The sequence below is a fragment of the Carassius auratus genome, unplaced genomic scaffold (genome assembly GCF_003368295.1).
Source record: "Carassius auratus strain Wakin unplaced genomic scaffold, ASM336829v1 scaf_tig00215808, whole genome shotgun sequence".
Taxonomy (NCBI): domain Eukaryota; kingdom Metazoa; phylum Chordata; class Actinopteri; order Cypriniformes; family Cyprinidae; genus Carassius; species Carassius auratus.
The window spans coordinates 725124-752056 of NW_020528251.1; the positions used below are offsets into that span (position 1 = coordinate 725124).

At 36.5% G+C, this 26933-nt stretch overlaps 1 protein-coding gene across 2 annotated transcripts in view; it reads left to right on the top strand.

Annotated features, from left to right (window-relative positions):
* Window positions 1-503: 503 nt before the first annotated feature.
* LOC113095906 (arf-GAP with SH3 domain, ANK repeat and PH domain-containing protein 2-like) overlaps window positions 504-26933 on the top strand; it is a 29538-nt gene continuing 3108 nt past the window's right edge. Inside the window, exons 1-26 of one of the 2 annotated variants that reach the window (XM_026261233.1) lie at window positions 504-843; window positions 8862-8934; window positions 9256-9401; window positions 9690-9764; window positions 10186-10235; window positions 11053-11182; window positions 11896-11981; window positions 12426-12501; window positions 14841-14927; window positions 16234-16334; window positions 16586-16655; window positions 17570-17657; window positions 18113-18161; window positions 19001-19164; window positions 20033-20166; window positions 20355-20446; window positions 21821-22007; window positions 22424-22509; window positions 22618-22733; window positions 23013-23080; window positions 24063-24170; window positions 24287-24533; window positions 24676-24858; window positions 25289-25352; window positions 26011-26072; window positions 26175-26332. In XM_026261233.1, the coding sequence (XP_026117018.1) occupies window positions 718-843; window positions 8862-8934; window positions 9256-9401; window positions 9690-9764; window positions 10186-10235; window positions 11053-11182; window positions 11896-11981; window positions 12426-12501; window positions 14841-14927; window positions 16234-16334; window positions 16586-16655; window positions 17570-17657; window positions 18113-18161; window positions 19001-19164; window positions 20033-20166; window positions 20355-20446; window positions 21821-22007; window positions 22424-22509; window positions 22618-22733; window positions 23013-23080; window positions 24063-24170; window positions 24287-24533; window positions 24676-24858; window positions 25289-25352; window positions 26011-26072; window positions 26175-26332 (2826 nt within the window). In that variant the 5' untranslated portion in view covers window positions 504-717. The remainder of the gene's footprint in view (window positions 844-8861; window positions 8935-9255; window positions 9402-9689; window positions 9765-10185; window positions 10236-11052; window positions 11183-11895; window positions 11982-12425; window positions 12502-14840; window positions 14928-16233; window positions 16335-16585; window positions 16656-17569; window positions 17658-18112; window positions 18162-19000; window positions 19165-20032; window positions 20167-20354; window positions 20447-21820; window positions 22008-22423; window positions 22510-22617; window positions 22734-23012; window positions 23081-24062; window positions 24171-24286; window positions 24534-24675; window positions 24859-25288; window positions 25353-26010; window positions 26073-26174; window positions 26333-26933) is intronic. The other variant, XM_026261234.1, reaches the window with a different exon arrangement.

Genomic DNA, 26933 nt, shown 5'->3' on the forward strand with positions numbered 1-26933 from the left:
TCAAAATGAATTATTTGTTCTTAATATTTGACCTAAAGTTATTATTGATCGTCCATTATTAATTGACATAATTAGTTACTGCATAGCAATTAAACTAAGAGCCTAGATGAGATTCAATAAATATCTTAGATAAAATATCTACCGGTTGCATAGCCTGCTAAGACTAGACATAAAATGGTTGATTGGTCTAATTTGAATCTGAAGGTAAGACTTACCGGTTATCTATCTGCTGGTCAAACTATTTTTTAAGACAGTCTTAACATAGTGGCTGTGTATAAACATATAAATATTTTTAAATAAATATAAGCATATAGGCTATGCAACTCTGGTGTCTTTATTTGTTTTCAGAATGCACTTAAAAAAGCCATCTCCACTACCGGATAGTATACTGACCACAGTGGATGCCTTTAATAGTTTCTTTCACCACTGTCAACCACCCAGCCACCGATGTGCTGAGACCATCGGCCGACTGCGCATGCGCACTATCGAGCAGTCAGCGCTAGACTGACACTAAAACCGACCAGTTTCCTCTTTATGCGCTCTCGCCACTATAGCCAAATACAACACTGCTGGACTTTACTTTCCTGTTGTCTTAACTTTTCAGAACTGCTTGACATTTTCCTAGCTACTTCCTCTCACCAACAGTGTGAACCTTTTTAATGGGCTTGCTGTGAAACATTTCTTTTATCATTTGCATTTTCTTAATTTTCCTCCAAAATGCCCGAGTTCATATCGGTGGACGAGTTTATCGCGGAGACTTTGGAGGACTACAGCTCTCCCACCACCTCTTCCTTCTACACCAAAATGACAAGTTGCCGAAATTCCGCCTACAATATCGAGGAGGTATGAGATTAGACTTCCATGTGCTGCGTTCTGGTGTATTCGCTCGTTGTAATGTCTTTGACAGTTAAGTTGTACAACATGATGAATGAAATGAAGGCTTTCTGTTCTGTCCATCATCAGGAGCTGGTCTCAGAATGTCTTTGTGAAGGCAATATGCCCTTTATCCTTTTTAATGTTGCTTTGTTTCAATGCAGAACAGCTTAATCCAATGAACGCGTTGGCTTTCATGTATTTTTCTGTATGAACACTGCTTCAAACATTACTACAACATATACTGATGCTCTTTGTCTTGTTGAATCCATTTCCAACACGAACCAGGTGAATTCAAGCTAAATCCTCAATTAAAGTATATCAATCGTTTATTCATTTAACCGGGGTGCTTTTAAATTTGTTATAATGATTAAATATCATGTCTCTATATGGCATACAATATGCTACTGCTGAAAGAGGAAGGATCACACATTTCATTGCGCGTTAACATAATTTCCTCGTCGTTATTGCACATTAAATTGCACCGAATACTTTGCAATCTTTCCGTTTTTGCAGTAATGTATTTACTTTTTATTTCTTGTTTAGCCTATGTCTATCTATGTCGCGCATCTTTCCTCGTGCGTCAGTACGAGCTTTTGGTGTATTATCACGAGCACGTGCCTTTCATCTCGCATTCACTGAGCTTCATAAACAAAAGCCGGCTTTGGATTCGTGGATCTTCTGGAGCAGAGGAATCAGTCCATGAATAGGACTGTAACGTTTCTGTGTCAGCATCCTTTGTTACTGTTGTTGTTGTTGAAACAAGCCTCCTAGCTATGAACCAATCACTGGCTTCTGATTTCAGGGTTAGGGCTGTGATGATTGGATGACAAAGGATGTTTTAATGAAGATCATATTTTATTTCTGGTATATTATTGTCCTGAAAAAAATGATATGTTTTTACTATTGCAGATTTTGACAGCACAGGCCATCATTTTTCTAATAAAGCTTATAATAATATAAACCAGAATCCAATTTTTATTCATATTGGCTCTTGGAGAGTTCATTTTCAGACCCCCAGTTGTGCCAATTTGAGGCGTACAGCCAGGTCATGGTGGTAACAATTGAATGATGACTGCTTTAATAAGAGTGACATAGTGGAATGTGAAGTAACCATGGTGATGACCTGGCCTGTGCAATACACAGCCATACAAATTGAAGAGTGCACCGCATTACATGCTTTATAGTTTGGGTTTCATGTGACAGGATGGGACCCTTAATATCTAGTGAGCTTTGCACACGCATAGCCTCAGGGGGGTTCAAGACAAAAGCGGTAGCCTATAAGAGAGTCTGAGTGGTGGTCTGGTCGTTCTTTTGGAGACCAGGACTTCATTCACACACACACACACACACACACACACACACACACACACACACACACACACACACACACACACACACACACACACACACACACTTTCATGTTTTAGGAGAACTGTCTCTTTAAATAGTGAATTATTTTCAGCTCTGTGCTTAACATTCTTTTGGTACAAGACCTACTCCAGTTCATTTAGTGTTTAATCTCACTTGCCCTCTAATATTCAAAACTGTGAACACTTGGATCCACCAACCTGATATTTGAGAAAATTAAAGAGAGGGAAATAAGACGACACAGATGCTTTGCCTTAATCTGCACTGACCTCAAGAGAGATAAAGGGAACCCCCGTGCTATAATAGAGTCTGTGTTTAGGTCATGTGACTTAATGGCAAAGCAGGAGCTGAAAAGATTTCCCTGGACAGTCTGATGAAGATCCAATACACACCTCAGCTATCTCTCTTCAACATAACATGATGCTCGTGCGTTCCCATTGTATATTGCTGAAAGTAAATTGAAATGAGAGGCGACTGGGGATTAGCAGAGGCACCGGAGAGGAATAATGAAAGATAATTGGAGTGCTCGGATAATCTGCTGCACCAGCAGGAGTAGCTGAGGCTGTTGTTTTAACCATTTAAAGTAATGCAGAGTTCTTTTAAAGTTGCAAGTTTTTTTAAAACAAAGAACTGAATAGTATTTTGTAAAATATATATTTAAAGGTGAATGATATTATTCTTCTAGAAAAATAAAACTGCCGAGAGCATCTTCAGAATAAAATAAAATAAAATTCAATTAATTCAACAGGTAAAGTAACTGATAACCGATTTGTCTTAACCCTGTGGCATTGTTTCCCCAGGGACCCAGTGAAATCATTACTGTCATTACTGATAACCAACAGTTTTGTTATTAATATTTTAGAAGAAATTCATACACTTTTTTGGTATAAGGGCGAGTTGATGACAGAATAGCTATTTTTGGGTGAACTATCCCTTTTAAAGTTTATTTCATTATGTAATATGTCATTTTGGCAACATCTTATCAAATGAAGTGGCATCAGCATATGTTATATCATAAAACATCTGCTGACTTATGACAAACCTGCTCTGTGTTCTTCTTGTTGCTGAGTTTCATCTGAGTGGGTTTTTGCTATTTCTGAATTTCTGTGTGTGTGTGTTTGTGTCAAACCACTCTGTCTTTAGAGCATAATATACCAAAATAGCATGCCTTATTACTTTATATGAGACCAACTGGTCTAAATGAGTGATCATAGCACTTCTGGACTACATTTGTATAAGCTATCCAAGATGTCTGTTTGAAAATTTCCAGTTTTAAGTCACTTTTTACCTTTTTACCTTACAATGGGCGGAAAATGACTGAGCAGAGGAGCTCATCGTTGTGTGGTGCAATATTGTTTGAATTTCACTTCTAGCCTTGGTTAAGTAGCTGAAATCCACCAGTGGTTAAAAGAGCAACTGTGTGGGCTTTGCTTCATTGAGCACAAAAGAGGGAGATACACATTTGATTGTGCTTCTCAATTATAGAATGCCTTAGAGCTCAAAACATTATTACTGCATGTCTCATGGTGGATTCCTAACAGGAAGCATTGTGGCTTTTATGTTTTAGTACAAGAAGCTGTTCTGTTTTTGCGATAAATGAGACACTGTTTTTGCCAAGGAAAATAACAAAGTTTTGGAAAAAGAACCTGAAAGAAATAAGATTTTAATTCAAATGCGAGAAACAGCACCATTGTCAGAGTAACATCTTTGAATGAATTCAATAACTGGATTTTTTTTGTGTGTTTTTTTATGTTATACGTCATATTATTAAAAATGTGTGGAAAAAAGTGTGCATGATTTACTAATTTGTTCCCTCAATGTACAAAAAAGTGCACACGATTACTATTGCGTTCCCTCGATTGACTATTTCGTTCACTCGATTTATAAATTGTGTGCATGATTTCCTAATTTGTTCGCTCGATTTAGCAAATCGAGGGAATGCAATAGTAAATCGAGGGAACACAAAATTAATCGTGTGCACGTTTTAGTACATTGAGGGAACTAATTAGTAAATCGTGCGCACAATCTTTTTTTTTTCCCTTGCATGTCATGTGCGGGGCTCCGTATAATATTATCCCATATTAAGGTGTTATTTCATATTTAGGTGAAAACCAGATGAGTTAGTAAGTTTGTTTAGTCAATCATTTATTTCTAAATATAATTTGCTAAATTATATTACAATATTAGATATTATCCTATTTTAAAATGTGGTAAAAATCTATGAATATTTTGACCTTTTGACCTTTACTAATATGTACTTTGTTCTATCTTTTCTATGTGTGCTGTGGGGAATTTCACAATCATTTTCATGTAATAGCACTAAATGCAATTTAAAAGGCCAGGCACCATTGCTGCCATAAAGAACAAAAGATTTGTGAGGTTTAGCCATGCTGAGTACAGAATTCTCACTGCCTAGTCAGGGGAATGTGAATTTCAGCATGGAGTGCTGTTCTAGGTGAAGCACTGTATGGTTGAACTGTTACTGGCTCAGTGTACACAGAGCTGACTGGAAGGACTAAAGTTAAGGAAGTTAAACATCCTTGATGTAAAACGAGCTGCTCTGAATGTGATTCCTTGGTCTCCTGTTTATCTAACTTAAATGAAGTGTTAAAGCTACAAAAAGAACACAACAACATAAAGCATATAAAGGTATTCCATACAATATATTTGGTCTTCTCAAGCGATGATAGTTTTATGTGAAGGACAGGCAAAATTAAAGTTGGAAATCTGCATTTAAAAGCCCAGCAGCTTCTGCAATAAATAATTTTGTGTTCCACAGAATAGCAAAAAATGATACAAGTTCGAGGGTGAGTAAACAATGCTAGCTGTTTAAATTTGGGATCAGTTATCCCTTTAAGTGTTTTTTAAGTGACAGTTGACTCTTGCCCAATGTCAGATGATTTCAGATCACACCCAACATGTTTCTCAGTTGTGCTGTACGAGGAGTTCATTACACGCTCTCTGAACTAATAACAGTGAGTTACATCTTCCTCTTCATACTATCATGTGCGATGTCAACCATTATTAATTGCTTATAATCCTTTTATGCTGGCATTTGACAGGCCTATTTCCTTAGAGAATAAAAACAGCAAGATAAGACAAGAGTGTCACAGACAGAAGTCCTCGGCTTTGAAACAGGAAGAAGTCTCCATAGAAACTGAGATTTCTTTAAAGGAAGTTGATTTCATCAAGGCTAAGGAGAACAAAGAATCTAGTAGTTATGTTACAGAGTTTTAATCATGTTATGAAACTGCTCTCCTACACTTAATATGCAGGAACATTAAAACTTTTTTATTTGTACATCATTCATGGAACATTCTTCTTAAGCATTTTAATTGGATGTTCATCTAAAGTTTTTTGTTTTTTTCAGGACACTCAGAATTTTCAAAAGTAACATTCCCATAATGTTGGCAAATTGATAAAACGGAATGTATCCATAACATTTGTATATAACCAAAGACATTTTGAATGTTCATACAACATGCATTTTCATAACTCACCGGGAACATTAGTAAAATGTATCTCGAACATAATTTTCTTAGCTGGAGACACGTCATTTTAAATGTGTGGTTCAACTTTGGAGTGTGGCACTTACAAGTTAAAATCCAATCAACAACCACTGGATAGACTGAATATCCAGGTGTATGTCACAATATGGAAAAAGATTGCAACTCGGTTTCATTTTGACTTGGAGAACTTAAAACACAGGACGTTTGTGAATGTGGCCACCTAACATCCACCTAGAACACACTAGCAACCGCACAGCAGTGTTAAAACACTCAGAAAAGTGAGGTGACATGTCAGGGAAAACACAGTTGCAGGTAACAGAAAAGTTTATGCTCACACTGAGCAAATAGGGAAAACAACAAGAACTTAAAATGGAGGATAACATCAAGTCCACAGGGCCTTGGAAAGAGCCTCTCCGCAGGAACCAATCCTAGCGTTATCCGTGACACAAGTAGTCACACCAACCAGAGCGTCGTTTGTGACACAGAAGGCGTTTCTCAATGTCAAGGATGCTTCCTCGGTAGGACTGATCCTTGCAAGTCACCTCCTTCAGAGGCTAGGTGAGACTCCTCTTTAGCATACGGAGAACACGTAAATGGAACAGGCTAGAAAGTGCACGTAATTGCGTCATTACGTCAGTGAAAAGGTCCGTTTGAATAACGTTACTTGGACAACTTAACTACGGTAGTTATTTATAAAATAAATGCCGTTGACGCAACCAATTGTTAAATGACAGGTCCGGTTCAGTTAACCATTTGTATTTGTATATTTTACAATATATGGTAGTAATTTATTCTGGCATTTAAACATCAAACTTTACTTATATTTACTACAGTTATAACAAATGTTTGGTAACAAATAAAAACCGTTAACGCTCATACTACGTTTACGCTCAACATTTTTGAATTTTTGAACTAACGTTAGATAGCAAAGCTGCGCGCATAGGATTGTGGGTGATTTGAGAGCGCGAAGGATACACATATGCATCCTTTCCTGTGTATGGGATATTCTTCGAATGAAGGACTCAGTCCTTGGTTGAAATTCCGAGGATCCTCGACATTGGAACAGTCCTTCGACGGATGTCGATGACGTAGCATCCTCGAAATACTGGCTTCCGAGGATCCTTCCTTGACATTGAGAAACACCTAGAGTCTCCAAGGCTCACTGAACTCCCTGAATGAGAGGGTTTAGTGTGCAGAGAGGAACTTGGGCAATGTATCCAGGTCTCAAAAGAAACGAGATAGCCAGGGCAGGAAGCAGAACCAATAAACTCTAGCAGGATGAGAAGGAACCGATCAAGACAAAATCTAAAAATCAAAACAGCAAACATGACAAGATGGTCACAAGCAAAGCATTGCACCACATACAACAACAGTCTGAGAAAAGACTTAGCACGAGAGGAAATAAAATAGGGGAGAGCTAATGAGGAAAGAGTGGCTACAGGTGTGACAGAGAACACAGAGAATGAATGATAACGAGTGGGAGAGGGAAGACACACTGACAGCAGAACACATGCTGAGCTGCCAAAACAAAACCCATGTGCTCAGAGACACCAAGACTAAACACCGCAGATCAGACCGAAGACATGACTTAATAGCAATGACTTTTTCACATGGAAACCTCATTATTATGTGATACTGTAAGACTAGAATACTACACATGACTTTTAAAATCTGAAATGATTTTAAAACACTAGGAATCATTTGCTGCGTTATGGTTCCAGAGCAAAATTGGGTGTCATAAAATACCAGACTTTCAATTTGGTCCTAACACAAAAACAATTAAAATCCAGCATTTAATGCCTGTTGTCATTGAGTTTGTGTGCAATCTCGTGCTTTCTTGCATTTAATTATGGGTATATGATATGGTTGTGATAGTAAAAACACTTCTTTGAATTGATTTACATTTTGCATTGCTATTTTTGACCTGGAACAAGTGCAGCATAGACTATCTATTGAATGTACTGTTGTAGATATTTAGTTTGATCCTCACATGGCAGCTGCCCTCTTTCCTTTTTTCTCAACTGGAGCAAACAAATGAATTGCTTTTTGCTAAAGGCCTTCCGGGGTCACCCTCAAGTACTAAACCCAAACCTTTCTTTTTAAGCTAATAAGATTTTGGAGATTTCTCTCTTTGTAAAAATTTAATAATGTTAAATCACCTGTGGTTAAAAAGATGGGCACCGTTTAGGGTTCTGCTAAACATGCTGATGGGATATGAGCTAGGAAAGTGTTACGACCCTCTGCAGGGCTTCATTGTACACCCTGGGGAACAAACTGTTTATGCTGAATGAAGGGAGGGATAATTGGGACAGACATCCACAGGAAATACTGTTTCCCATTCAAGATATGAAGAAACTAGGCAGTCAATCTCAGGCATGTTGCGACACTATGTGAAAAAAATCTGGAATCTTGTTTATGAGGCCCCATAATGCAACAAATGCTTTTTTATTGCACAACATATTGTACCACTATTGTGGTAGGTGGAAATAGCTTAAATGAGCCAACTTGTTGAAGGCAATTCACTATTCTGAACCACAAACAGCAATGTATCATGCTCTCAGATGGCAGACTGTAAACACATGACTAACAAAGCTGTTAATTAATTTTGCTTGTTTATTAATGACACAACAATCAGACTTCATGCTCCAGTTGTTGCCTTATAGTGACTCAACATTTGCATTACTCATGTCACTAGATTAGATTTTAGTATAGAAAATATAGCAGGTGTAATTTCAGCATTCTAGTTTCGGTGGGCAAACGCCTTTTATGATTTCATAATCATTTCACGATTGCATGTAATTGCTGTTTTGAAACAGGAAATGTGTTTCTGTAAGGAGCTGTGGCTATTTCAACACGTTTTAAACAAATTGGAGTGGTCTGTAATGAAAATACATTTCCATTTATGCATTTTGCAAAAGCATTTATGCAAATTGACGTACACTGAATTCAAGGTACCGTTCCAAAGTTTGTGGTTGGTAAGATCTTTTAATGCTTTTGAAAGAAGGCTACATAATTATTGATTTTATTTCAAAATAGTAATATTGTAAAAAATAAAATAGCTATTTTAATATAATTTAAAATGTCATTTTTCTTTCTTTCCTTTGACAGGCCTTGGACTCTGACCGTGCAATCTTGCAGAAAATGAAGAAAGCAGCCAAAGCAAAGCACATATCTGGGCAAGGTAACATGAAATTACATTGAATCTTTTTCAGTTAGCCGGTTGCTATCAACATCCTGTCTCAAATGTCTTTACTATGCCATAGTTGTTTTTTGAATGACCTGCATATTATGCTGTAAACAGCATTAATTTATTCTTTTGAATATGCATTATTTCATTAGAGATTGACAGAGCATGCCAAAACATTTCCTTCAGCCAAACTATGTATGAATTTATTAACTTTGTTATTGTCATGTGCTTTTAATCAAATCAACTTTGTTTTCTTAGATATATTTTCATGGTTTGTGGGTTTGTGCTGAATTTTTGCTGATGATCTCCCTCCAGACCACATTTCACATTTGGAGTCATACATCAATTCCATGGAGAAGTTGGCTGTGAATTTCTGCAACAACGGAGAACAGGAAGTAGCCTCTGCATATAATAAGTTTGCAGAATTCTCCAAAGAACTGCTGATGCCAATGAAGAACTTGGTGAGACACATGGAGCTCCTCCGGTGAGGGCTTTCCATTAGGCTTCTGCGTAATCCCATGTTGTTTTTAGTAATAGTCATGGTTTGGACTTACAAGATAGGCCTTACATGCAAACAACTCAGCTTCCTCACCAAAGGTTGTCTGAGCTCTCTGTCCACAGTTCCTTATCCCCTTCCATGTGTATTCATGTTAAATTTATTTCTAATGATGTTTGTTTGCAAGTATATGCTGACATCAGTGGGGTTTGTCAGCTCATACTTTCCATTTTAATATTTCTGTTTTTATCAGTTTAAGAGCATGTTGCACAACGTGAACTTCTTCCTGGACTCACTGGTAAAAGGGGATCTGAAAGAGGTCAAAGGTGTAAGTTGAATCTGCAATACAAGCGATCCACTTGAAGTGACATTTTTCTTGTGTTTGCTTTATAAATGTTACCATCAGATAAATGTAGATAAATCTGACTTTAACTAATTTTATAAGTTCAGCTAATTAAATCAGATTCAAACAATTTGTATAAATATTAAACATTTTTTGATAGTACCCAACATACCATTAAATATAGATGAAATGTGAAGGACATTTTCCCAGAAGGCAACAAGGCATATGTGTTCCCTGCCTTTGTAGAGCTCTATTACATTGATCATTACCATAAGCAGAGTGTAATGAGACCTATGATAAGACAGACTTTTCTTAATTCTTCTCTTTCTGTCTTGATGCTCTTGTCTTTGACCATAAGATGATGTAAGACTGACTCTGTTCTAACTCCTTGTTTTCATCTTGTCAGGACCTGAAAAAGCCTTTTGACAAGGCGTGGAGAGATTATGAGAATAAGTTGTGAGTGCTTTTTAGAACACTGTTTTTAAACTAAGCTGTTTTGTCTTATTTGACATCCACTGAGCGCTGGTTTTATTTTGATTCATTAGACTAGAGATACTGTAAAATCTTCTAAATGAGCAAGAAAAGTCTGTGTGTGTGTATGTGTGTGTGTGTGTGTGTGTGTGTGTGTGTGAAATAACAACCAATTTTAGAAGCTGTGTAGGATTCATATTCTTTGTGCTTCATACATTACATATTCTCTGTAGCATCACTCTCACCTGTTCTCGTTCTCATATTTATTCACACAGTTTTTTTAGGTTGTTTAGTGTAGTTTTATCCTTGTGTATATGTCTGTAGGACTCAAGTCCTCCTTCATGAACACCAAACCAGAAATGTGGTCCTTTTGGCATTAATTATAATGGACATCATGTGAAAATATAATTAATATTACGAAATTTCCTTTTTTTTTTTTTTTTTTTAACAAAAACTATAGGTTGAAACATAAATTCTGTGTTTCATCCAAAAAAAAAAGAGAGAGATTAATCACAATTTGTTGTAATTGAGTCATAATTTCTGTTTTGTAGATTTAACGTAGCAAAGTTGAAAGTCCATGTTCTTGCTAACCTTTGATTGTTGCCAGAAATCCTTCAGTACTTCCTGTACTGTTATTTTGCTCCTTCTAATTTCTGTTCTTCATTTGATTGTAATTCTTGTAAGTGTCGCACTTCACTTCTCGTTCCACGAATCAAATACATACCATCTGTTTGTGTATTATGAAGTAATACCCTATACAGTAGAGCTGACCACACTGTCATGTGATTTCTGTCCCCTTCAGCACTAAAATCGAAAAGGAGAAGAGGGAACTGGCGAAGCAGTATGGTATGGTGCGCACAGAGGTGAGCGGAGGAGAGATTGCAGAAGAGATGGAGAAAGAGCGCAGGATGTTCCAGCTACAGATGTGTGAAGTAAGATCGGCTCATGTTTGTGTAAGCAGCTGTAGAGGAACATGACAGATGTTGTTAGATTAATGCTGTGATCAGCTTATCTGTATTGTCATCTTTAAATATGAGTGGTAAAAACTTTCCCTAGGACACTATTACTTTAAATTACTTTTTAAAATTTAACGTTATATTATTAAGACAATATTGCTCTCAAAATCAATGCAATCACTGACTGTACATCTGCATGACCTAACACTATACTATTAAAGGTTTAGGTTCTGTAAGAATTTTTAATGTTACAAAATGGTCACTAAGGCTGCATATATTTGATAAAAAATACAGTAAAATCAGTACAATTTTGAAATATTATAACAAATATTAAATATTTGAAAATATATTTAAAATTCAATTTATTCCTGTGATTCAAAGCTGGATCTTCAACAGCCATTATTCAAGTCTTCAGTGTCACGATCCTTTACAAGTCATTCTGATATGCCGAATTGGTGCACAAGAAACATTTCTTATTATCATTCATTTTAAGCAGTTGTGCTGCTTAATATTTTTGTTGAAATGGTGTTGTCTTTTTTCAGGATTCTTTGATGCATAGAAAGTTAAAAAGCATTTATTTGAAACATACTTTTTTTTATAACAATGTAAAAGTCTTTATCAATGCAAAGTGTCCTTGCCGAATAGAAGTAATAATTTCTTTAAATCTCATTTGTTCTCCTCATATACAGTACCTCATTAAAGTAAATGAAATTAAGACCAAGAAAGGAGTAGACCTGCTACAGAACCTCATCAAACACTACCACTCCCAATGCAAGTAAGTCAGTGATAAAACTCTGATTTTGAAAGGTTTTGTCAATTTATTGTGCATTTCTATGGATACATAACAATCCTTTTTAGGAGAAGTCACTATAAAGCAAGCTATTCAGTCTCTCACAGTAGATCTGTCCACTGGCATGAACCGTACCATGACAAAATGAACAAAGTCATCCGTGTGAAGAGAAATCTGTGTGCTGGGAGGCACACCTGTGCCTGCCTGGCACATCACCATCAGTTAAATGCATGTGTGGTGTGACTGATTGCCCTTCCTTATAGTCGCATCCTTCCACGCTCGAGTCTGTTACTCTATTTTGAGTGTGACTGGAATTTGAGAGGGTGTGAAACCACTGAAAGAAGTGCGAAAGAGGAATAGAGATGCTTCCTTGACTAACAACAGCGTTTCGTTATGTGATTTGTAATTAAAACTGCTCTCTCCTGTCAGTTTCTTTCAGGAGTGTTTGGCTGCGACGGACAAGCTGAAGCAGTACATCGAGGTCCTGACGGGACAGCTGAGTGCTGTGAGTGATCCTGCCCATGTTTGCTGCCTGCACAGATATGTTCTTAATGTATAGGGCAGATGGCATGCTGTGGCACAAATCCCACTTTAAAATCATAATAGGCCACAAAAACACTTACAAAAGTGGATGATATAGGGGTGAACAGCCATCTAAGGTGTTTTCTTGTGTTGCCAGGCACATAGGCTTCATACACAAAATACTCAAGACTCAAATAGATGGTAACTGCATTGTAATGCTGCATGAAAGGAAAAAAAAAATGCTACTACTAATAATAGTAACAACAACAATACTAATAATATAATGATAATAAAATGTTGGCATATAAATAATTATTTATTTATTCTTCTTGTTAATAATAATAATAATAGTATAAATAAAATATATAATAAAAACAATAGTATATATAATTATATAATAGAAAATATATTGTAACATATAATATAAATGTAATATAATTAAACTAAAATATATAAAAAATGTAAACGTATACTTTCATATTTTTTATTGTTGTTATTTTGTTTTTCTTCTGCTTATTATTAGTATTATTATTATTGAATATTGCTATTACTATTACTAATTCCAATTTTAATAATTTAAATGACAGTATATTATTATTTTCATTACCCTATCTATTCCAAACCTTTAGCTCCTCTTAGCTCTTATCTTATGGTACAATGTGATTATAACTCTAGTTTGAAAAAGTAAAGAATTGTCCAAATATTTTTATCACTTCACTTTTATCCCTAAATTTTGAATAATTATACTAAACTGACATTTCAATTGTTAATTCAGAGAGCTTACCTTTTAGAGAGTAATGGCATACTCAAGGGAAGGTCAGAATGCAGAAAAAGTTGTTGAAATCCAAACTGACTTGAAATAATTCAGACAAATAACCTGTACATCGTCTACCAAGCAATTTGATAGATTAGGCCCTGTATAATCAAAATCCATTCCAACTAACAGGATGTGTGTGTGTGTGTGTGTGTGTGTGTTTATGGGAGTCATGGTCATGTGGTGGATCTGCTAATCTGTATTCAGAACACATCTCACTTTGCAGCAATGAAGCCCAGGATGAGCATGACATTGGCCCTAATCTCTCAGTCCATCATATAGATCCCAAGTGTATTAAGATTTCTTCATAAAGGACACAATCTTATAAGCGAGGTCTTTATTTTTTTAAATGAAAAGTACTGAGGATCCTTCACATTCTTTGTTCATTCTCAGCCAAATATATCTCAGTGAGTAGATTTCTCATGCTGAGCAGCAAATGACTTTTGGGCAATTGTTCTGCATCTTTATGGTATCCCATCACCCCCATAGATAACATAGTGCATTCATAATATTTCTTCATCTCTTTGTACATGCTTTGTATAGTCAACCCAGATCAATAGTTTGAAGGCTAAAAATAGTATAAAAGTCGATCATATCAATACGTGCACACTCACACTGACTCTCATCTTAGATATAAAATTCCATCCTGCTGAAAAACCTTTTTTAAACAACCTAATGTGGATCAAGTTGGACTCTTGGTCTGGTTTAGCTGGTTAACTTGCTGATTTCCTAGCTCGACCAGCTGAAAAGCATCCAAAATTCCTCTTAAAGTACCTAGCAATCAGGATTATTTCTGTTAACTGAAACAATTAAAACATTTTTTTTATCGACCTAAAGCTAAAAAAAAAAAAAAAAAAATAGATGAAAACCTTAAAACTAAAACTAAATTATAACTGAAATAAAAAAGTAATCTAAATAAATAAATCAAAATGACAAAACCACAAAATGAGTTAAAAATATAAACTAAATTTATAATGATAACTGGAAACATAAAAGTAAAAGCTAATTAAAAATATAAATAAATATGTACTATAGTAGTATATGAATAATACTCAATTAACACTTCTAGAAATCAACCAGAACCATCTAGCAACTGCATCAGAACTGGGAAGCGCTACCAACATTTTCTTGATGATAAAAATGTAGATTCTTTTACATCCCAGATTTTCATTCAAGACCACAAAGAATCTCAACAGAGCGGCTTTGTTTGCTTTGATCACGGCACATCAAGGTTACCAGCCTTCACCGCTATACCTCACACTGACTCAGAGAAAAACCAGCACTGTAAGCAGTTGGTAACAGCACATTTATGGCTGATACAGCAAACAGCTTTTATCAGCTGCGGTGATGTTGTGAGTGACAGACAACTTAATGAAAGGGCCATTGTCTTACCCGAAGCCTAAGTAATCACGCTTAGAAAAACACGGCTTGGGGAATGTACATGGAGGAGAGGACTTGTAGGATGACTCTGGAGGAATTTAAGTGTGTGTGTGTGTGTGTTTATGTAGATCAAACATAAGCAGGATGATGAGAAGAGACAGCTCTGTTCTCTCAGAGATCAGCTCAGACCTGCTCTGCAGCCTGAATTCAAAGAGGTAAAGAACGACGCTCTATTTGCACCTCATTCCTGCTGTATTTGCACACTCATTTTTCCTGCTTTGGAATTCGCACAGATTTCTCACACACACACTGATATATATATATGTGTGTCTATGTACTGTATGTATATCACTGATATCACTAACCCACCACTATGCTCTACTATATGTTTTTCCTGTCTCAGAGTTCACCCACCACTATTGATTCACTCCAGGAAAATCAATAACATTTTATGTTGCAGTGCATGCGGTATATATTATTTGTCCGGGTAATAAATAGATAGGGTCTTATGGGGTTATTTGTTAGTCCTATTCAAGTATTAAATGGGATTATGGTGGAGGGGGATCAATTTATTTTTGTTTCTGTCAATCATCTTCTACAATAAATTAAATAAAATTGCCTGGAATGACTGTGAAGAGCAGCTCTTAACATAATTGTTTTTCTAAATGCTTTTCTGACAAAATAGCAGTCCAGGAGAGTAAGTTGAGAGTATTTTTTTACTTAGCATGTGATGTTAACAAGCATCTGTAATTACCGATAAACCCTTGCACATGAACTGTCACCTTATGTTTCCCACTGCAGTTGAAAAAATGAATTTGTGCATGTGTGACGTTGTTGTTAGGAATGCACCTTTCCTGTCAGACTGCACTGAAACATTCGTGTCCGATTATCATGTTTCTGATTTCTGAAAGCCGTTGATATTTGGAATATTTCAAGTTAAACATATGTTCAGCTGTCAACAGCATGCTTCTTCGTACACTTGCCCTGTAGACTTAAGATGTCTTAAATTCTATCACTGAAACATCATTAATCCTCAAATATATCTCATTGCATGAGTGGCATTCATCTGTTGTGCATTTCCTGCGTGTATTAACCCTTCATAATAAGTGTGAGCTGGTACTTCCTCTTGGTGTTAGCACCTCGATGCATGAATAACATTTGTGTGACTTTCTCCTCAGCTTGAGAGGTTTAGACTTTACTTTTACATTCAGCAAAAAATGCAACTTCAGTCATCATTTAATCTATGACTTTCTTTTTTACATGAAACACACGTGAATATATTTCGCACATTGCTCACATCACTCTTTCCCCTAGAATAAAAGTGAACTGAAACGTATCATCTCTTATCATATGGACTAATTTTACGATAATTTAATGTTCCCAAGAACAAAAAAAGGAACTATCCCTTTATGCTGTTTTGTGTAATATCCCATGCACAGAGGCAATGAAAATCACCAAAGCTTTTTGGGCACCACATATAAACAAACCATGACTTTTCCCATTTATGCTTCTGTTGTGCAGGATTCTCTAAGCAGACAGACTGTGTACAGCATGCATCAGCTTCAAGGCAACAAGCAATATGGCACAGAGAAATCAGGCTACCTCTACAAGAGGAGTGATGGGTAAATGAATGAATGGTTGTGATATTATCAAATTTCTGATCCCAGATCCTGCATTCTTCAAACATGACGTAACATGATAAATCCTTTTGGAAGTGCTCTGGTAGCCCATCGTTTCAAATTATTCATGTGCTGTAGGACACGCTGTGCTGGGAGTTACACACGTATCTGTCTCTGCATTCACTGTATAGCTTTGTGTTGATTGAGGAGAAAGTGACGTGGATGCTGTGCTGATAATCTCATTTCTCTGATAGGTTGAGGAAGATGTGGCAGAAGAGGAAATGTACCGTGCAGAACTGCTATCTTACCATCGCTCACGGAACTGTGAGTACTCACATCTCTCTCTTTAAATCCAGCAGCAAGCTTTTTTTCTTCTTCTGCTGGTTTCGGTGATGAACTGTGAATCCATCCTGGATATGTGTTCAGCTCTACAGTGTAGGCTGTAATAGTGCTGTGAAACTTGGTATAACCTTATTAAAGCACTCTTCAGGTTTTTAGTTTACCAAATGAGTTGCAGATTTTCCAGGAATATCTGTAAGTCCTTTGCAGAGCAAACAGGAAATTTCTGTTGTCAAAATCATGCATATGATATTAAACAATGCATCTTAAAATGGCATTTCGCACCTAGTATTGTAGTGTTGTACTGTGTGGATCTGTCATTTTTAATGTTGTACTATGAATAGTTTAGTAAATTTTATTCATTTTTTTTATTTTTTTATTTATTTTTTATTTTTTATTTTTTATACAGTACAGTTCTAAAGTTTAAGATATTTTATATTTTTGAAAGGCATCTTTTTCGCTTACCAGGGCTACATTTATTTGATCAAAATCAATAAGAACGGTAATATTTTGAAAAAAATATTATATTTTTTAAATAACTGTTTTCTATTTGAATATATTTTAAAATGTAATTTATTTCAGTGATGACAAAGCTGAATTTTCAGAAGCTATTACTCCAATCTTATATTTACTTGTATATAATTTCTATTATAATCGACTTGTTATAATTTTTACTTTTTATTAAGACTATATTTATTTATAAATATATAACTATTCATATTTAATTTAATTTATATTTATATAATTATTTTAGATTTTATGCTTCCGTGATGTTCAGTTACATTTTCAAAGGCTGAAACCAGCGCTGATACACAATACAAATGAGATAAAAATTAATATCACTAAACGGGCCTTTAGTTATGATATGTTAGTGATGATGTGCTATCCTTTTGTTGCAGCCTAATAAATCGCCAACTAAACTGAATCTCCTCACCTGCCAAATTAAACCAAGTCTAGAAGACAAGAAATGCTTTGACCTCATCTCACGTGAGTTGACCACGCACCCTCTTGGCATTTCCCAACCAAGAGCTCTGCCCCATGTGATATCATTGAAAATAAACCCCATCCAAGGTAGATTTCAGGATCTTCACTCCAAACTGAAGTGAACCGGCCTTAGAGAATTGTTAATTGGATCTGCATTACTCTGGCCTCATGTCTCTAGTTTCATTATGACATTATGTAAGAATCATGACATATTTTGAGATCGTATACTAGAGTCTTTGAACTAAAGGCAGGTTGTTCTAAAAACAGGGCACTATTTAAATTCACTATTTGCACTTGAGCACAAATTGTTTGTTCTTTCCTGCCACTAATATTTTAACATAAGACCTCAAACCTGTTTTATCTCTGCTGATTGTTTGCTGATTGCAAGTTTGCTGGTGCCAACTGAGAATGAATTGTGAATTTGCAAAGAGATAATGAGGGTTTTTCTTTTTTCTTAGATAATCGCACGTACCATTTCCTGGCCGATGATGAGTCTGATTGTGTGGCGTAAGTATTTTCTTTAGTTTGTTCATAGCAATAAATGTTGCCCAAATGGCCCTATTTAGTTCAACCCGAACCTACTCGAGCACTTATTCACCTAAATGAGTAATTTCAACATAATTATGCATAAATCCAAGCAACGCAAACCTTTTTTTCATACTACATTTATCTATAACTATGCACAAACTGTAAATGAGATGTAAATGATGTATTACTGTATTTACTGTAAGAAATATCAGATAAATAATAATAAATAAATATTTCCTGAGCACCAGATGAGCATATTAGAATGATTTCTGAAGCATCTCGTGACACTTAAGACTGGAATAATGGCTGGTAAATATTCAGCTTTGCATCGCATTAATAAATTACTTTAATAAACATATATTGTAATAGAAAACTGTTATTTTAAATTGTAACAATATATCCCAGTAAATTTCACAGACTTCTTTTAAAAACACTGTCTGTACGTTGACTGAAGTGCTTTCCATGTCAGATCACAGCCCAGGCTTCTATCTTCTGCTAAATGCCAGAGTTAAAGAGGAGCTAGTGAAGAGATTATTATACTGCACCTTTTCAGAAATGAATCCAAAAGAGTTTATTCACTGAATAGAAGTGCACAAAGCCTTAAACTGTGTACAGAAACTCCCTGAGCTGTGACCGAGGGCATCTTCTCATTAATTGCAAATGAAACCTGATGTAACTTCTCATAATTAGTCACAAATGGCTTTTTTTATGCATTGTGCCACCTGGGAATACTGATGCAAGCTTCATGTCTTCAATCTGAACTGTGTAGTCGCCCTCTAATGGTTATACTTATTATTGCACCTTACTGAAAATATCAGGTGGATATCAGTGCTAACAAACAGTAAGCAGGAGGCTCTGAATGTGGCTCTGGATGAGAAGAGGCCAAGTGGAGAGAACAGCGTTGAGGATCTGACACGAGCCATCACTGAGGATATCCGCCGCATGCCTGGAAACAATGTTTGCTGCGACTGTGGGGCTCCAGGTGCAAAAATAAAGTGTTTACCATAACACAAATGTGCTTTAAGTATTAAGGCTTTCTTTGAAGTATCTAGAAGTCCTGTGTCAATGCCATGGTAAATGAAAATGATAATCATTTGGTACCAGGGCAGAAACCACTATAGGTAGATTCTTAATATTCAGAATAGCAGTTGATTAATATGCATTTTTCATTTACCAGTTCTTAAGATTTTATATTTTGGTTTCCCCCATCTTGAATATTTTGTCTTATTCGGTACCGTGGTTATACCGTGTTTTCCCAGAAGACTGTAAAAATGAAATGTAGCAAGCTAAAAGTGAGTTTGGTCAACTTTTAGCCACAAAAATCTAATGTCAAGGGATCTTGAACCATTCTCACAGACAGTGTTTATATGACACAGTCCTTCATATTTATTTTGACACTGCAGTTGGAATAAAACAGGGTTAGAAATGGAAACTAAGTGGTTTAAGCAGGGCCCCATCGCATCCTGGTCCTCTGTTCATGCTGTTTTTTCAGTGCCTGTCCATAAATCATGTTTAATTAAATTAAAACCCAGTGTGTGTACATGAGCGAATTGCCAGCTGGATTTATAGGCACGTTTCCTCTAAGAAATGCTGATGATGTTGCTGGAGAGGACAGTTTTTTCTCGGCTGCACCTTTTGTCTTCATTGCTAAATGTGTGTCATTGAATATTACCAGAGCACTTTCACACTGGGCCAATGTTAGTTAGTTATTTTAGTTGAAGTTATAGTATAAAAAAAAATCAATCAGGCTGTATTTATTCGTAATAAGCCTTCATTTACTGCTAATAAGCCTTCATTTAACCCAGTTTCAGACTGTCAAGCAGCTGATAATGTGTTTTCTTTCCTTTCAGATGCGTCTTGGATCTCTATAAACCTGGGAATCCTGACGTGCATTGAGTGCTCAGGGATCCATCGGGAAATGGGTGTACATTATTCACGTATTCAGTCGCTTTCTCTTGACAAACTAGGCACTTCAGAATTGCTGGTAAGGATTTACAGCGATCAACAGACAAGGGAAATTAATTCATGCACTGTTTACTGTATCTGCTTGTCTTTTTTAATGCACTTGTGAAAAGAGAGATTTTTTTTTCACAGAATGACAATATCAGCAATTTCATATGATTCTAACCACTACCTGCAGATTTATGGCTCTTTCTCTCTTATGCTCCTTAGCTGGCAAGAAACATGGGGAATTCGGGTTTTAATGAAATCGTGGAGGCCAATCTTCCTAGTCCGTCTGTGAAGCCGTCAGCAGACAGTGACATGTGAGTGATGAGCAGCACTGTAACTGCTCTTCAGACAGTAGCCAAATGATTTCAGCTCTTGGAGTCTCTGTGTCCCCATATCACCTGGTGTCTTTAGTATTTCACATAGCATTTGTACCACTCAATTCCCTCTCAATCATTAATTATTATTTTTTTCAGCAAAAGAGCACTTTTCCTGACTGGGCCAGCCGTAACCTCTCTGTACACAATTAACCTGTCTGCAGATGGTGCAAAGCTTTTCACTTTGTTTTAAATTGATCATTCATGAAAGTAATTTGAAAGCTCAGGGACATCCAAATTACTTTAACCTTTAAACTGAACCATTTGACTTTGACTTCGCTGTCAAAATCAATGAAGGAAGTATGGTTGTTTACACTAATCTTGCCAGCTGTCCTAAATGAATAGCTCTATTAATAGAATCTTGGAGAGAGCCCTGAAATAACATTCATATTTATAACATGTTTATATCAATGCAATCGATTCCTGTGATGGCAAAACTAAATTTTCAAGTCTTAAGTGTCATATAGTCTTTCAGAAATCATTCTAATATGCTGATTTGGTGTGACATCATTTGTCTGACGGTAACTGTTAATCAACTTAATGGGTCTGTGTGGAATACGAGTATTAGTTTCTATCAAGAAAAAAAATCTTACTGACCCAAACCTTGAACAGCAGCTGTAAGTCTTAAAGGTACAGTAGCAAAATAGCCTGTGCAATTTTAAGGGTCAGAAAAAGTGCAAATGTTATGGAAAGCTAAATAACAGTTTTTCTGGTGCAAGAATCCTTGGATTTTTAATTAACATAACTGAATTGATTTCCGCTATTAACAAATAAATGTGTTAGAAAGCATGGCCCCTTTAAGAGCTCTCACATCTGTGGTCTTCTGGTGTCTGTCTATAGGCTCAGGGCAGGATTTGTCCTAATGGCAGTCTCTGTAGTGTTTCAACCCACATCTGTCCAACAAGGTACCCTGAAAAGAGAGGAGAGTTGCACTAATGAGTCACGTCCGACACCAGTTATATTCATCTTTACTCACACATTTTACCTCACTCAAGGGGACCCTGTTGCAAACAGGCCATAGGGGACCCCCCTCCTGAATGTGATCCTTAATGGACAAACAGGGGTCCCCACACCTACCTTGCACTGGGCCCCACCCCAGCTTGGGACGGCCCTAGCTTCAGTTATGTTCTCTCTTACCATCTGTGGCTTGTAATGAGCGAGTAGAAATTGCAGAGATGTTCATTTTTACAGTGTCTCACTAGATGAAAAAACAAAAAAGCAAATGTTATTGGTATTGGACATCTGTTAATTCACAATGCCATTTTTGATAACTGATAAAAGGCTGTGTATTAAAATAGTTGGCGTTATTTGCAGGGCCATACGTAAGGACTTCATTCTCTCAAAGTATATGGAATGGCAGTTTGCACAAAATACTGGCAGCTCACCAGAAACAAAACGCAAATATCTACAGGACGCTGTGCGCAGTCGGGACGTTTTTAGCCTTTTGCAGCTCTACACTGAGAGAACAGACTTCAGCCTGCCACTGCCATGCCCCCTACAGGTCAGCAAAACATGTTATACTGCTTAAAAGATATTCAGCCTAAAATCTGTCATCATTTACTGTACCCAGTATCATTCCAAACCTGTCTGACTTACTTTCCTCTGCGGAACTCAAAATAAAATATTTTGAAGAATGTTGGTAACCAAACAGTTCTGTTGCCATTTACTTCCACTGTATTTTTATCCGTACAAGGGAAGTCAATGGAAACCGAAGCTGTTTAATTACTAACATTCATCAGAATTTCTTCTTTTACATTCCTCAGAAGAAAGAAAGTCATACAGGGTTGGAACGACATGAGGGTGAGTAAATGATGACAGAATTTTAATTATTAGAGGGACTATCCCATACATGAATATTATACCTACTTGTATACGTCAGGTCTTCTCTTTCTATGAACTTATATTTTGTTTTGATAGGAAAAGGGGGAAACTGCACTACACCTAGCCGTCCTGTTGTCTGACAGGACATCACTTCATGTGGCTGACTTCCTGTTCCACAACTGGTCAGTTAGAAATAATAGCATTGTTATTCTGGAAGTGGCCTTGAACAGATTCAAATATGGATTATTTTTTTTATCATAACTGCATTTCCTTCTCGTCTTCCATTTCAGTAATAACCTGGATGCTCAGACTGTGAAGGGGAACACTGCTTTGCATTACTGCTGTCAGCACAACAAAACCGAGTGCCTTAAACTTCTGCTCAGAGCCAAGGCCAACACACATATCAGTGAGCGGGACCCTCAAACCCTAAAACCACACACATTTTTGCATTGAGCTGTTTCATGCTCGATAATGTGTTTATTTATGAATACAGTTCTTTATTTTAAGTTGTCTCTGTTGTAATAGGAGAAGGTTTTGAACATCAGAAATATTACACACTTCAGTTTAATATTCATTGCTGATATACAGGGTTCTGTCAGTATCATATCAGTCGTTGTTAAAGGAATGATGCTGTTGGCTTACAGAGCAGGATGATCACTGTGCTGATGATAATGTTCTGTGATAGAGAATGCTAATGGAGAGATGGGGCTGGACATGGCTCGCAGACTGAAGCACACACTGTGTGAGGAGCTGGTGAGTCAAAGAGCTTTTCAGCAGGAACTTGTTAAAGCAAGCCTTTATTAATAGGATATCCATGTGGGTTTAACCTGTATATTTCACTTTTATTGAATCAAATGTTCAAAAGTGTTTAACCATTATCCATTATCATGGTTACGGTCTTTTCTATAACCTGGGTTCCCACACCTTTTGGCCAATGTATTTCAGTAGCTTTTCAGACGCTTGTAAATAATGGAAAAATATTTCTTTTAAGATCATTCACAAGTGATAGCATGACTGAAATATTTTTCATGACATTTCCATGCCTGGAAATCATAATGGAAAGTAATATATGTTAAATATAACAATATAATGACAAAGCTAGTACAGCTAGAAAATGTATTTTTAAACCATACTATATCATTTTTTAAACGTTTTTTTTAAGTTTCTTATGCTCATCAAGGCTGCATTTATTACAGTAAAACAGTAATATTGTAAAATATTATTACACATAAAAAAACAGCTTTCTATTTCTATTTCTATTATATTTGAAAATGTAATTTTTAGTGTGACATGATTCCTCAGAAATCAATCTGATATGATATGCTTAAGGATTAGAACATTTCTTATTTTTATCAGTGCTGAAAACAGATGTTCTTGTCATTTTCAAGATTCTTTGATGAATAGAAAGTTTAAAAAAAAAACAGAATTTATTTAATATAGAAATCCTTTTGTATGTCCTTACTGTCACTTTTTATTTAATGTATGCTTGCTGTATAAAGAATCTATTTCTTTAGAAAACAAAACCACAAAACAAAAAAAACAAAAATTCTAGATAGATAGATAATTATATAGATAATTGGTAATTGTTTAAACATTCCAAGGAACGTTAATTGACATGGAAATGAAAAATACCCCAGCAATCTCTACAAACTGATCTTTACAAATATATTTACAAACACCTACACAAGTCATGGAAAGTAATCCACATGTCAGCGTAATGATTTGTCGTGTTCAGATCCAGCAGTCACAGAACAACCAGTTCAACATGCACATGCACGTGGAGTATGAGTGGAGACTCCGGCAAGATGACCTTTACGAGAGTGATGACGACTTAGATGACAAGGTAACAACATGAGAAGACTACACCTCCCATAACTTAATAAAACAGACACATGGACAGTATGTAGTGCTAATAAAGCATAATACAAAAGACATTATATTTGTGTATCATATTTGTAGATGGGCCCAGTGAAGAAGGAGCGCTTCGGACGGCCGTTCAGCTTGTATCACAGTAGCTCCGGCTCTCACGGTGGAGGAGGAAGTAGCGGAGGGGGGTTGCTCAACATGGGTCGGAGGCTGGCCATGGCCCGGGGAGAAAACCGGAAGGATGTGTACGCCAGTCCCAACTCTCAGACACGCAGCGTCGACAGTCCCCCTCCACCACCCCCTTCATCGCCCGCACCGCCACTGCCACCTCGAGTCAGAGGTGGGAAACTTCTCTTCTCTTCTCTTCTCTTCTCTTCTCTTCTCTTCTCTTCTCTTCTCTTCTCTTCTCTTCTCTTCTCTTCTCTTCTCTTCTCTTCTCTTCTCTTCTCCAGTCTTGTTTACTCTCCTCATGTGCTTTCCAGCTCCAAACATCCCCCCTCCTCCCCCTCCTATGAGCTCACTTGATGGCTGGACGTCCCATGAAGTGAGCAGCAGTAAGAAACGAACCCCTCCTCCCCCTCTTATCATCCGACACAAGCGCACCTACTCTGAGCCCACCCCTCAGGTGCCCCCCAGCCCCCACTCGACACGGCAGGGACCAACAGGTACGTGACAATCCTGGAATGATGCATGTTAGATGGTCTCCATATCTGGAAATACGTGGAAATATCCGGGGATTTAAACATCCTACAAAAGGCCTAGAATTCCTCACAATAATCGAAAAGGTAATCATGGTCATTTTTGCAGTGAATATAGTTTTTACTATAAGAAAGTGAATGTACGGTATTTTCTACTAATATTAAGCTCATATTAAGCTCAAACATGTTTATGATATTTTTAAATGAATGAATTGGCTCTTTGAAATCACTATAATATTAATTTTTGTTAGAAAAAAAAAGTCATCTTCATCAACTCATCACAAATGACTGAAAAGACATGTTGTGAGATCAATAGGTCAATAGTTGTGAGATCCCGGCATACATCATTTCTTGTCATGTTTGCAAGTTATATAAATATTTTCTTTCTTGTGTACAGATTATGCAGTACCTTCAGGTGCGAGGAGCTTCGGTGGTCCAGACTCCCCTTTCCAGAAGTGTGTGTAAGTGCTCTTTGGAGTCACATATGCTGACCTCTCTTGGCTATACACTGCTGGACACCCCCCCCCCCCCCCACACACACACACTCATAAAGACAACAGTATGTTTTACAATAAATCAGACAAATAATCATTTAGCAGATTAAAAGTAATTAAGAAAATGCCATGTGTGAGTAAAAATGGGCTTTGTCAAGTAAAGGGTCAAGTAAAATTACTTAACAGAATTACTTAAGTAAGTTTTATTGAAAACTATAATATCATTATTAAACTTGAAATATATACACTACCATTCAAAAGATTGGGTCATTTTAATATATATAAGTCTCTTATGCTGGCTGCAATTAATTTTACAAATACCAGTGGTATTAAAGTAAAACTACCAATACCAATAAAGTAAAACTTTTGTGAATTATTATTACAACTTAAAAAAAAAACTTTTTTTTAATTTAATACATTTTCATGATCTTTCAGAAATCATTCTAATATGCTAATTTGGTGATTAAGAAACTTTTCTTATTATCTACTCAAGAACCTACTGTGCTCTACTGTCATAATTACACTTTTACAGTAAACTACATTGTTTATATACAATATAGTATAATGCAATTCAAAATATTGTGTTTTTAGTAACACATACTGATTGTAAGACTTTCTGTTTCAGCCCAGGGTCTCCCAAATACACCATGTCCCCTCTCAACTCCTTATCTGAGCTACCAGAACGAGGTATACAGCTACAGCTGTCCAGTTATCTTCCCACTATATTGTTTTCAGTTAAGTTGTTTTTCTTATCACGTCTCGTGGTTTTGTGGCTGTAATCTCTCTCAGCAGGATTTCGAGCAGATGGGGAGAGCAGCTCGTCTCACTTTCTGTACCAAACCCCACAGCCCATCACCTCGGCCCTGTCCCCCACCTCCCTGGAGGCTAACGGCAGCTCCTCTTCCTCCGGCCACACTGCTCCTCACCCACTGCCCAGAAAAACTCTGGTGAGGACAGAAATCATGAGCAATGCATGAACTTAAGGGATGAATATCTTATTGCTAACACGTTGGTCTTTCATAGCTAAGGAGTTTTAATGTGTTCAGTTTCATTAGTCTTTCTTTTTATCCCATATGTGTTCCTAAAGAAGAAACAAAAATATATCTACTTCACTTTAAGAAAACAATATCATTTCATTTATATAAATCAGATTTTTTTATTGTTTTTGTCATGCTCCCCAAGGGTGCATTTATTTGATCAAAAATGCAGTAAAAACAGTAACATTGTTAAATATGATTGTTTTCTCAGCTAACATTTTAGTACCCAGTTTTTAGTGTCACATGATCCTTTAGAAATCATTGTGTTTTGCTTCTTACTTCACCTTCACCAGATGTTTTGCATCAATCAATCATCCGGCACCAAACTGGCTTAAACCAGCCTGAATCCAAAGGGAATTTGTGCTGGTCTGAGCTGGGATTTTTTTTTTTTAGGGTCTGGAGGAAGGTTATTTTATTGTATTTGGCTTTGGCTTTTGGAAAGACAAAGAGTGATGCAGACATTCCTTGACATGTTCTTCATACGTGTGATTGCTCATCAAAAAAAGTATTT